The 12150-nt window shown below is 42.4% G+C and overlaps 1 protein-coding gene across 1 annotated transcript in view; it reads right to left on the bottom strand.

Annotated features, from left to right (window-relative positions):
• The window catches only part of tbc1d5 (TBC1 domain family, member 5), a 783418-nt gene that overhangs the window by 153380 nt on the left and 617888 nt on the right, over nt 1-12150 (bottom strand). The window contains exon 18 of the mRNA XM_072508754.1: nt 5973-6058. Within this exon, the coding sequence (XP_072364855.1) occupies nt 5973-6058 (86 nt within the window). The remainder of the gene's footprint in view (nt 1-5972; nt 6059-12150) is intronic.

The raw sequence follows: 12150 nt of genomic DNA, 5'->3' as shown, positions 1-12150 counted from the left end.
AAGGTCATACACAGCACCTGACGAACAGAGACTAAAAACAAGCTTTTAGATTTGGCAAAAACATTGCAGTTAACATTACCTGACAGAATACGAAAAGAGGTACTTACAGCACTAGCTGAGTATTTAAAATTACCTGAGATACAGTCTGACTCAATAGAAATGGCAAAAATTCAGTTACAAATCAAGCAACTTAAACATGAAAAATAATTAAAGCAGCTTGAATATGAAATGAGAGAATAAGAAAGAGAAAGGGAGATACAGATGAGGGAAAAAGAAAAGGAGAAGAAAGAAACAAAGAAAGAATAGACGTAGCAGAACAAAAAGAAAAAGAGTGAGGAAAGGGAAAAAGAGAGGGAGTTTGAACTTCAGAAAATGGCCATGAAATATGGCAGAAAATTAAAATTGGCGGATGTAAAGGGAAACGTACAGCTGGAGGATAGTGATGAGGATAAAGAGAAAGAGCGTCATAGTCGAAGGCTTGATGGGGATCTATTTAAATATGTCCAAGGATTGCCAAGGTTTGATGAGAAGGAGGTAGAAGCCTTTTTCATTTAATTTGAGAAGGTGGCTAAACAAATGAAATGGCCACAGGACATGTGGGTGCTACTGATTCAAACAATGCTGGTAGGTAGTGCTAGTGAAGTGTTTGCATCACTATCAGAGGAGGTATCTGGGACATATGAGGTGAAAAAATCCATCTAAGGTGCATATGAACTAGTGCCTGAGGCCTACTGACAAAGGTTTAGAAATTTAAGGAAATAACCTGGCCAAACATGCAGTTTCAAAGGATCAAGCCGAATAACTTCGATAGGTGGATAAGGGCTTTGAAAATAGACCAAACGTATGAAGCTCTCAGATAAATTATACTTTTGGAGGAGTTTAAAAATTCAATTCCTGATGTAGTGAGAACTCACGTGGAAGAGCAGAGGGTTAAAACTGTGAGGTTAGGAGCAGAAATGGAAGATGATTATGAATTAGTCCATAAATCAAAGCTTGGTTTCCGACATCAGTTTCAGTATGTGAGGGAGAGAAACTGGGGACATGAGAAATACTCAAGTGGTATAGGTAAGAATATCTGATGGGAGATAATAAAGAGAGTGTACCACAGATTAAAAAGAAATCCAGGAGGGTGGAAGAGAAATGAAAAGTTTCAGATGTTTTCACTGTAATAAACTAGGCCATGTAAAGTCACAGTGTTGGTGGTTGAAGAAAAGCACTGGGAAGGCTGATGTGGTAAAACAGGATAAGACAGTGGGGTTTTTAAAGCGGTAAAGGAAAGCCCAAGTGAAGCGAAGGAGGTACAAAAGATTGTACAGCCTGATCAAGAGGTGATTGATAAGAAGGTGCCAGATCTCTTTAAAGAATTTACTTGTGTGGGTAAAGCTTACCCAGGTGCATCAGGAGGAGCAGGTAAAGAAGTCACAATTTTAAGAGATACGGGAGCTAGTCAATCTTTAATGGTAAGAGAGGAGGAGTTATGTAGTTTGGGAAGAATATTGCCAGAAAAGGTGGTAATATATGGAATTCAGGGTGAGAAGAGTAGTGTTCCATTATATAAGGTAAGATTGAAAGTCCAGTGAAGAGTGGTGAAGTGGTAGTAGGAGTAATAGAGAAACTATCTTGTCCCGGAATACAGTTTATCTTGGGTAATGATATAGCCGGATCGCAGGTGGGAGTGGTGCCTACTGTAGTTGATAAGTCAGTGGAAAATCAGACAACTGAATTTTTCCGGATTGTGGAGTAAAAAGGTCGCAAAGTCACAGGTTACGACAAGAAGCGAAATCAAAGAGTGAAGATAAAGTTGAAGTTCAATTATCAGAAACAATTTTTGATCAGATGGTTGGAAAAGAACAAGAACCGGTGGAGGATGAGGCGGATATTTTTAGTTCAGAAAAATTCGCGGAGTTACAACAGAAAGATGTAGAAATAAAACGGATGTATCAGAAAAAATACAGGGAGGAGGAATCGGAGTGTATGCCAGAATGTTATTACCGTAAAAATGATGTCTTGATGAGAAAATGGAGACCGTTACATCTGCAGGCGGATGAAAAGTGGGCAGTAGATCATCAAGTGGCATTGCGGGTAGGGTATAGAAAGGAGGTGTTGCGAGTAGCACATGAGGTACCAGTGGGAGGTCATTTGGGAGCAAGGAAAACTCAAGCTAAAATCCAACAACATTTTTATTGGCCTGGACTAGATAAAGATGTAGTTAAATTTTGTCAATCATGTCACACATGTCAAGTGATAGGGAAACCTCAAGCAGTGATAAAACCAGCACCCTTAATACCCATTCCAGCATTTGAAGAACCTTTTACAAGGATCTTAATTGATTGCATAGGACCGCTTCCTAAAACGAAAAGTGGGATCAATGTCTTTTGTCTATAATGGATGTGTCTACTAGGTTTCCAGAGGCCAGTGCAGTGCGTAATATTACAGCTAAAAAGATTGTGGAGGAGTTACTTAAAAATTCTTTACTAGATATGGACTACCCACAGAAATACAATCGGATCAAGGATCAAATTACATCCCCAAGGTTATTCAAATAACTTATGGATAGCTTAGAAATAAAACAATTTAAATCAACTGCGTGCCATCCAGAATCGCAGGGAGCGTTAGAAAGTTTGCATCAGACATTAAAGACAATATTGAGGCTTATTGTCACGATTATCCTGAGGATTGGGATAAAGGAATTCCATTTGTACTGTTTGCAATTAGGGATGCACCTAATGAGTCAACCAAATTCAGTCCTTTTGAACTACTTTTTGGTCATGAGGTAAGAGGACCACTTAAATTGATTAAGGAAAAATTGGTGAGTGAGCAGTCGGAACTTACATTATTGGATTACCTGTCAAATTTTAAGGAACGATTAAATTGAGCAGGGGAATTGGCTGGACATCATTTAAAAGTTGCACAACATATGATGAAATAGATAGCGGACAAGAAAGCAAACGTTCGTAGTTTTGCCAGTGAAGATAAAGTTTTAGTATTGTTACCAGTGGTAGGTGAACCTTTAAAAGCAAGGTTTTGTGGACCATATCAGATTGAAAGGAAATTAAGTGAGGTGAATTATGTGGGAAGAATGCCAGATAGAAGGAAAACTCACCGAGTGTGTCATGTGAATATGCTTAAAAGGTACTTTGAAAGGGAAGAGGAGGAAAAGGAGGAGGTTTTAATGATTTTAACTCAAAGTGAAGAACCAAATCCAGATGACTTTGAATTTGACATCCCTCAAATTAAATTGGAAAATGAGAATGTTCTTAAAAATTGGGATAAATTGCTGAGTTACCTTCCAGAGGAAAAGTGGACTGACCTGAAAGAGCTATTGATATCACATGGGCAAGTTTGTGGAGATAAGTTGGGAAGTACTAAAATGGCTATACATGATGTAGCTGTGGGAAATGCTGTTCCAATTAAACAACATCCATATCGACTTAATCCTTTAAAATTGGCACAGGTTAACAAGGAAATTGAAAGTATGCTTAAAAATGCCATACTTAAAGTGGGTTGCAGCCAATGGAGCTCACCCATAGTGATCGTACCGAAACCAGACGGTACCCAACGGTTGTGTGTGGACTATAGAAAGGTTAATGCAGTTACAAGAGCGGACTCTTATCCTATCCCACGCTTGGAGGATTGCATTGGGAAGATGGGGCAATCAGCTTTTATTTCCAAACTGGATTTACTTAAAGGTCACTGGTAGGTACCTTTATCCGAAAGGGCGAAGGAGATTTCAGCTTTTGTGACTCCAGATGGTATATACCAATTCAAAGTTATGCCCCAGCCACATTTCAACGGTTAACTACCAAATTGTGGATTACCCAATTGTGCGGTATACATCGACGATCTGGTAATTTTCAGTTAGACATGGAAAGAACATTTAAAGCATCTGATGGAGTTATTCGATCAACTTCAGGAGGCGGGTTTGGCGGTAAACCTAGCCAAAAGTGAATTTGGAAAAGCCCAAGTCACTTTCCTTGGCCATACAATCGGCCAGGGTCGAATGGTCCCACGGGATGTGAAAAGAAAAGTTATTTGGGAGTTTCCAATACCCTCGACACAAAGGGAAATAATGCGATTTCTTGGCATGAAATTTGTGCCGAATTTTAGCAGTGTGGTTGCCTCACTGACGAAACGTAGCAAATTTAAGTGGACAGCGGAGTGTCTACATGCATTTGACTGGCTGAAGGCTGTGTTAACCATTGCTCTTTGTTAGCCATCCCAAATTATACAAAACCATTCAAAGTGGCTGTTGATGCGAGTGATGTGGGAGTAGTTGCAGTGCTTCTACAAGGCGACGACGAAGAGCAGCCTATTTGTTATTTTTCGAAGAAATTAAATAAGCACCGGAAGAAGTATTCAACGATTGGGAAGGAGACTTTGAGCTTGGTGCTGGCTTTGCAACATTTTCACATTTATGTGACCAGCCATCCGTCTGACACAATTATATATACTGATCATAATCTGTTGATGTTTTTGGAGCGATTCAGAATAACAATGCAAGACTGTTTTGATGGAGTTTATTGTTAGAGCCATTTCATTTAAAAATAATACATGTGGCAGGACGAGAAAACTGGACAGCCGATGCTTTGTCACGAATGTGATGAAAGGAAGCAGGCTCGGTGGAGGAAGAAGAACTAAAATGGACTATGTTGTGATAAATGTTTGCGTGTTTTGTTTTGTTAAAAAAAAAACATGTATTCACTGTCAATAATTCTTAAAGGAAAGTGGAAAGGTGAAAAATTAAACCATCTTGAAGTTGATGGTTTATTTTTGTTTCTTGGGGGGAGGTGTCAGATGGATGTACCTTTAAAGAAATGTGTGTTTACCAAATAGCTGCAGTGATGTCAGTATGTGGGTGGAGCTGGGCTGTCTGTCTTTCACTTTCGTTTTTGAGCTGGCAGCTGCAGTATGTTTTTGGTTTCGTTTTCAGAGGTGAAGAGCTGCATTCACAGCAAGAAGATGTTGTGATCTCTCTCTGCAATCTAAACATCACGTGATGATTTCAAAGTTACACCTGTTTCTGTACAGAATTTAAACCTGCTGCCTTTATTTAAAAAGGGTTTAACTTGTGGATGTTGTTTGGAAAGTTATCAAGGGTTATCTATAGAATATTGTATCTTTTGGGGGCTGGTCAGGATTAGTAGTTGATAACCTGTTTACTGTGTGTTTATAACATTTTAACTAGGTTCATAGAATAAACATTATTTTGTTTTAAACATACTTTAGCCCTCTGTTGCATCACACCTGTAAAGTGGGCCCTTGTGCTCCACATAACCAAAATTTATTTAAAGTTGTAGGTCAGGTGAACTCCATGATATACTTTGGGGTTCTCTGAACCCTGGCCCATAATATTGGTGAGACCACACCTGGAGCTTAATACAATTCTGGTTTCTTTATGTAAAGAAGGATAGACCTGCCTTGGAGAGGTTGCAATTAAGATTCACTAGATTGATTCCAGGAATGGAAGGCTGCCCTAAGAGGAGGGATAGAATAGAAATGACCTATGTTCTCCGGAGTAAGAGATGCTATTGAAATGTATAAACCTCTTAGCAGGCTTGACAAAATGGATGGTGAAAGTCTATTTTCCCTGCTGAAGAGTTTAAGATCAGGGGTCAAAGTTTCAGGATAAAGGGATAATCATTTGGTGAGGAGAAATTTCTTCACTGAAAGGGTTCTAATTCTTCAGATTTCTCTATCCTCAAGGTTTGTAGATGATCACTTGAATATGTTCAAAACAAGAGATCAATAGGTTTTTGGGCACAAAGGGAATCAGGGAATTGGGCAGGAAAGAGGAGTTGATGTAAAAGCCCAGTCATGATCGCATTTAATGGCAAAGCCGGCTCAGAGTTGCATATCCTTCTCCAATTCTTTACGGCATGGCAATTTAATTAATATATCTTAAAGATAAATACTTTGTCCAAAGATTTGATAGAAATAGCAAGAGTAATTCTGTATCTGTCTCTAAATCTTACCGTGTCTTATTTACAATTTCTGCACCACGTGCCATGTAATAATCTAGATTCTGTTGGAACTGGTAATTCACAGGTCTTGGGTTGTTCTGGGAAAAAAAAAGTGTGAACCAAATTTATAGGCTGTACAGAAAAATGTAGTGAACTATTTTATATTCAAAAATGAAAGCTACAAAGCTTGTCAACTAAGAACCCAATGACAGTGCCTCAATTGTTGTGTTAAGGCAATTAGGTCAAACCTACTTGTGTCATAAGTTATTTAAACATGAAGAAACCTGCATGAAACATCACAGCTGATTTAATTCAACACACATCATATGTCATCACGTTGCCTGGTCAATAGACTCTCTTCACTTATTGCTCATTCCGTCTGTGGGCTTTGGAGTCTCCGCACAATTTCTGTCAAGCAACATCTCGATTTTAAAATTTTCATCCTTGTTTGCAAATCCCTCCAAGGTCTTGTCCCTCCCTATCTCTGTAAACTCCTCCAACTCCACAGTCTTTTGAGATACTTGCGCACCTTTAATTCTGGCCTGCATTCCCAATCATAAACGCTCCACCATTGGTGGCCATGCCTTCAATTGCCCTGGCCCCAATCTCTGGAATTGCCTTCCTATACCTATTTGCACATCAACCTTGCTTTCCTCTTTTAAGTCACTTCTTAAAACTTAACTCCTTGACCAAGCTTTTGGTCATATTGTCAAGAAAACCTATCAGGAAAACTCAAGAAATTGTAATATTTTTCTGCCGGTAATATTCTTGTCATGTTTTTCAGTAGTTGGGCTATGTGGTTGGTAATTAAAGCAAAGTAAAGAGTGATTGTGCAAATCTAAATTGTGGGTTTAATATAGTAATGAGTTTAGCAGGACTTCAAACAGATGTTTACATAAGGTAATTTAGTAAGGATAGTTACAGAATGTGAGTGGATTTGAATGGGTTGTTGTGATCGAAAGGGGAAGATATGCAAGGTGTAAGAGAAATGTGCCATGGGTAAAGTATGGACAGAGTGAGTTTACTTTTTATTTAAATTCCAAATGCTAAAGTAAAGAGATGAAAGTAATCAATTCTGGGTGAGACAATGGAGAGATCAAAGGGAAAGCACGTATTTAAGGAGATACTGAAACATATGTAGGTAGCTGTTTTAGATCGCTACAGATAGCAGCAATCACAGTCCAACTCCTAACAAGCAGTGTGAATGAAGCCAGATCTGAGAAGCTAATTGCTGTTTTAAAAAAACATGTTTTATTGAAGGTTTCACATTTAACAAACATGAACTGAACTGTGACACAACTGTGCAAATTGTCCAAACAAGGTACAATTGTCATGTCAACAACACAAGAAATCAGATATAGAAAACCACACAACGAAAGCTACATCCAAATCCTCCTTATATCCTAACACCATCCATTAATCCTACCTCCCCCAGCTGATGGTAATTAACTCTTTGAAGTATGAGTTAAATGGCTGCCACTTCAGGTAGATCCCCTGACGGTGTACTTGACCTTTTGCATGTGTAAAAAGTCCATAAGGTCACCCAACCAGGCCGACGCACTAGACGGAACGGACGCTCTCTGTCCCAGCAGAACTCATCTTTGGGCTATCAGTGAGGCAAAGCAAGTACATCCGCCCTCACCCCAGTGAGTCCATCAGCCCAAAAATATCTACCAACAGGCAAGGCTCCAGGTCAATGTCAAGAACTGCTGACATGGTGTTAAAGAAGGAGACCCAAAATCACACCATCTTTGGACAAGATCAGAACACGTGCATAAGGTTGGCGGGTGCATGAGAACATCGTTTGCACCTGTCCTCTACTTCATCAAAGAACTCGCTCATCCTACTTTTGGTTAGATGAGCTCTATGAAATGAAATGAAATGAAATGAAAATCGCTTATTGTCACAAGTAGGCTTCAAATGAAGTTACTGTGAAAAGCCCCTAGTCGCCACATTCCGGCGCCTGTTCGGGGAGGCTGTTACGGGAATCGAACCGTGCTGCTGGCCTGCCTTGGTCTGCTTTCAAAGCCAGCGATTTAGCCCTGTGCTAAACAGCCCCTTTAAGGTTTAGGACCTAAACAGTCCCCTTTAAGGAACCACTTTAAGGTTAATAAGGCTGAGCCATGCACAGGGATGAGGTGGAATTTACCCTACAAAGGGTCTCACTCCACACATCCTCATCAAAGATGGGCCTCCCATTCCACCTTCACCCGATCAAGCAACCACAATTCCAATGAGATGGGCCACTCATAGATGTTCAAGATCCTCCCCCTCCCACACCCTGTCCTTGCCAACCATGAGATTTCCTTAAACAGGGAAGGCTGCGGTGCTAAGGGGAATGCAGGACCAACCCAGCGGACTAAGTCGGGCATTTGCAAATATTGAAATAGGTGTGACCCTGATAGTTGGAATTTCAGCGAGAACTCCTTCCAACTGGTGAACCATCCGTCTATAAACAGATCTATAAGCACTCTCGCCCTTTCCCTTGTCATGCCTTAAAAGTCAAATCCAAACCCGATGACGGAAACAAATGGTTACCATTTATAGGAGCCAAAAATGACATGGCACTCAGTTTGGAATGTTGTTTGAGCTGCCTCCATATCTTCAAGGTGGAGATCACCACTGGGTTTGAGTTATATCTCGTTGGAGAGAGAGGGAGTGGTGCTGCTACTAGAGCCCAGAGGCTCGACTCACCAGCATAAAGTGACACCCTATGTTCCCTTCCCCTCCGATCAATCCTCCTCCATCCCCAGAAGCCCTTCATTGCCATTGCCAGACGTTCTATCGATAGCGTGAAAAGGAGCGCCGACAATGGGCATCCCTGTCTTGTACCCCTGCTCAGACGAAAGTGTCCCGATCTTGTCACAGTGGTATGAACGCTAGCCATGGGGTTTATGTACAGCAGCTACACAATGAAATAAATTTCTGTCCAAATCCAAACCTCCCAAGTACCTCAATGAGGTATGTTCACTCCACTCTGTTGAATGCTTTCTCGGCATCCATAGCTCGGGGGCCAAAGAAGGCAAGAGGACAACATTCAAAATCCGCCTCTCCTCCTTACTTTCCTCCTCTACTCTCGTCGTATCTGACACCCGTTCTGGTGGCTCCAACCTGTACAGATCCCTGTAGAATGCCTGAAAAGCCGCATTGACTTCTCTTGGTGTTGTCATTAACCCAACGTTCGAATTCTTGACCTGCATTATCTCCCAAGAGGCCGCCCACTGCCTCAGTTGGTGCCCCAACAGACGACCTGTCTTCTCCCTGTGCTCAGACACTATGCCCCTCATGCGTTATAGCTGCTTCGCCACCCTTCCAGCGGATACCAAGTCAAACTGCACCTGGAGCCCCTTGCTGGTTGGTGCCTCCAAGTAGCAGCGGTCTGTTTCTAGGATCTCTCCTACCAAACACTGCCGTTCCTCCCTCACTGCCCTATCTAAGTGTACTTTATATGAGATAACCTCTCTTCTTATCACCAGCTTACGAGCCTCCCATTGTGTAGAGGGAGAGATCGATCCAATGCTGTTAAACCTGATGTACTCTCCATTAGCCGCAGCTATGCGATCGCAGAATCCCGTCTCAGCCACTCGTGCCACATCTAATCTCCATGGAGTCCACTGGATGGGATCTGTCTCCAGCTCAAGGTCTACCAATATCTCCGAATATTCCACTTTTCTGACGTCCAGGAGCAGGGACTTATCAAACAAAAAAAATTCTGTTCTTGAGTAGACCTTATGTACATGAAAGAAATGAGAATTCCCGATTATGTGGATGCAGGATTCTCCATGGGTCCGCTCCCTCCATCTGCTCCATGAAAGCTCGAAGGACCATCTCCATTACTGAAAGTGCCAGAGATTAAGGGCTTGATTGGTCCATTTTGGGTTCCAAAACACAGTTAAAGTCCCCACCCAAGATCAATTGATGTGTGTCTCTCCCATGGATGGAGGTTAGCAAACCGTTGATAAATGTTACATCGTCCCAATTAGGGGCATATACATTCACCATAAGTACCAGAGTACCTGTCAAGGACCCACTCACTATTACATACCTACCATTAGGGTCAGCCACAATCCCAGTGGTCAAAAAAGGCATCGCTTATCAATCAAAATCGTTGTGCCTCGGGCTCTACCATCGAAGCTCGAGGGGAGCACGTGCCCCACACACCCCTTCTGGAATCTGGTCTGGTCCCTCACCCACAAATGGGTCTCCTGCAGAAACCCTCCCCCCCACTCTTTCCGGAGTCAGCCATTTCCACCATCAGGGATAAGCAACTAAACCTTAAAGAGGTGTTTATGAAGGGACCTCCCACCCAGAGATGACAGCCACACCACCCCCAGAAAAATCACAAAGAATGTTCCAGAACAACCATTAGCCAGCTAACACCTCACACCTCCCCCCTCCCTTAATCCCCCCATAATCCCTGAACTGGAACCAGACCCACACTTTCAGCCCCCTCCCAGACACTAAGCACGCCAAACCAGTTAGCACTGGTTTTACAGCAGCTCCTCTTCCCACCTCACTCCCGTTCACCAGCATTATACCCTGTTAGTGAGGTAGCTCCCATCAGGACAATGAAAGGGACAAGATCATTGCCCAACAGGAGAATAAACTATTTCGAGGGAGAGAAAAGTTAAAGTTCCATCAATCATACAACATATAAGTTCTTCCATTATTACTTCAACTAGAAAAAAATCCTTCAACAACCGATTGTCAAATAAAACCCACCACCCCCTTCAGCCCATACCTTTTACAAAAAACTGCAAAGAGATCCCCCACATAGCACCTCTCGTTAAATTAGACTTCAGACCATGTTTGTTGATTAACATCTACCTCTTCAGGTGTCTCAAAAAAAAAAAAGCCCTTGGCCTTGTGCGCGACCCGCAGTCTCGATGGGTCCACCACTCCGAAACGAATGCCCTTCTCGTAGAGCACTGCTGTTACCTTGTTAAATACCGCCTGCTTCCTTCATATTCTGCACCCACACCTTGATGCACTCATATAGCGCTTCCTTCCCATTTCATGTCACGATGTTCCTTGACCCATTGTAGGACCTTTTCCTTATTTCGGAAACGATGAAACCGAATGATCAACATGCGAGGTGGTTCATTCAGTCCCGGCCTCTTCCTAAGCGTCCGATGGGCCCTGTCGACCCACCATCTTCCAGATCATCCATGAAAATACTCCGTGGGGTTTAGGCCCTTCATTCCATCCGCAATCCCACAACTCAGAGGTTTTGCCTCCATGACTAATTTTCAGGTCGTCAACCTTCGTTTTCAACCTTTTATTTTCATTGGCCACCACTGCAATCTCGGCCTCGATTGGATTGGATTGGATTTGTTTATCGCCACGTGTACCGAGGTACAGTGAAAAGTATTTTTCTGCGAGCAGCTCAACAGATCATTAAGTACATGAGAAGAAAAGGGAATAAAAGAAAATACATAATAGGGCAACACAACATATACAATGTAACTACAATAGCACTGGCATCGGATGAAGCATACAGGGTGTAGTGTTAATGAAGTCAGTCCATAAGAGGGTCATTTAGGAGTCTGGTAACAGTGGGGAAGAAGCTGTTTTTGAGTCTGTTCGTGCGTGTTCTCAGACTTCTGTATCTCCTGCCCGATGGAAGAAGTTGGAAGAGTGAGTAAGCCGGGTGGGAGGGATCTTTGATTATACTGCCCGCTTTCCCCAGGCAGCAGGAGGTGTAGATGGAGTCAATGGATGGGAGGCAGGTTCGTGTGATGGACTGGGCGGTGTTCACGAGTCTCTGAAGTTTCTTGCGGTCCTGGGCCGAGCAGTTGCCATACCAGGCTGTGATGCAGCCTGATAGGATGCTTTCTATGGTGCATCTGTAAAAGTTGGTAAGAGTCAATGTGGACATGCCGAATTTCCTTACGTTTCCTGAGGAAGTATAGGCGCTGTTGTGCTTTCTTGGTGGTAGCGTCGACATGGACCAGGACAGATTTTTGGAGATGTGCACCCCGAGGAATTTGAAACTGCTAACCATCTCTACCTCGGCCCCGTTGATGCTGACAGGGGTGTGTACAGTACTTTGCTTCCTGAAGTCAATGACCAGCTCTTTAGTTTTGCTGGCATTGAGGGAGAGATTGTTGTCGCTACACCACTCCACTAGGTTCTATGGGAAGCAAGAGATGAAATTGCAGAGCCGTTGGCAATGATCTTTTCGTCCTCA

Source organism: Scyliorhinus torazame, chromosome 6 (genome assembly GCF_047496885.1).
Source record: "Scyliorhinus torazame isolate Kashiwa2021f chromosome 6, sScyTor2.1, whole genome shotgun sequence".
Taxonomy (NCBI): Eukaryota; Metazoa; Chordata; class Chondrichthyes; order Carcharhiniformes; family Scyliorhinidae; genus Scyliorhinus; species Scyliorhinus torazame.
This window is presented reverse-complemented; position numbering and strand designations above follow the sequence as displayed.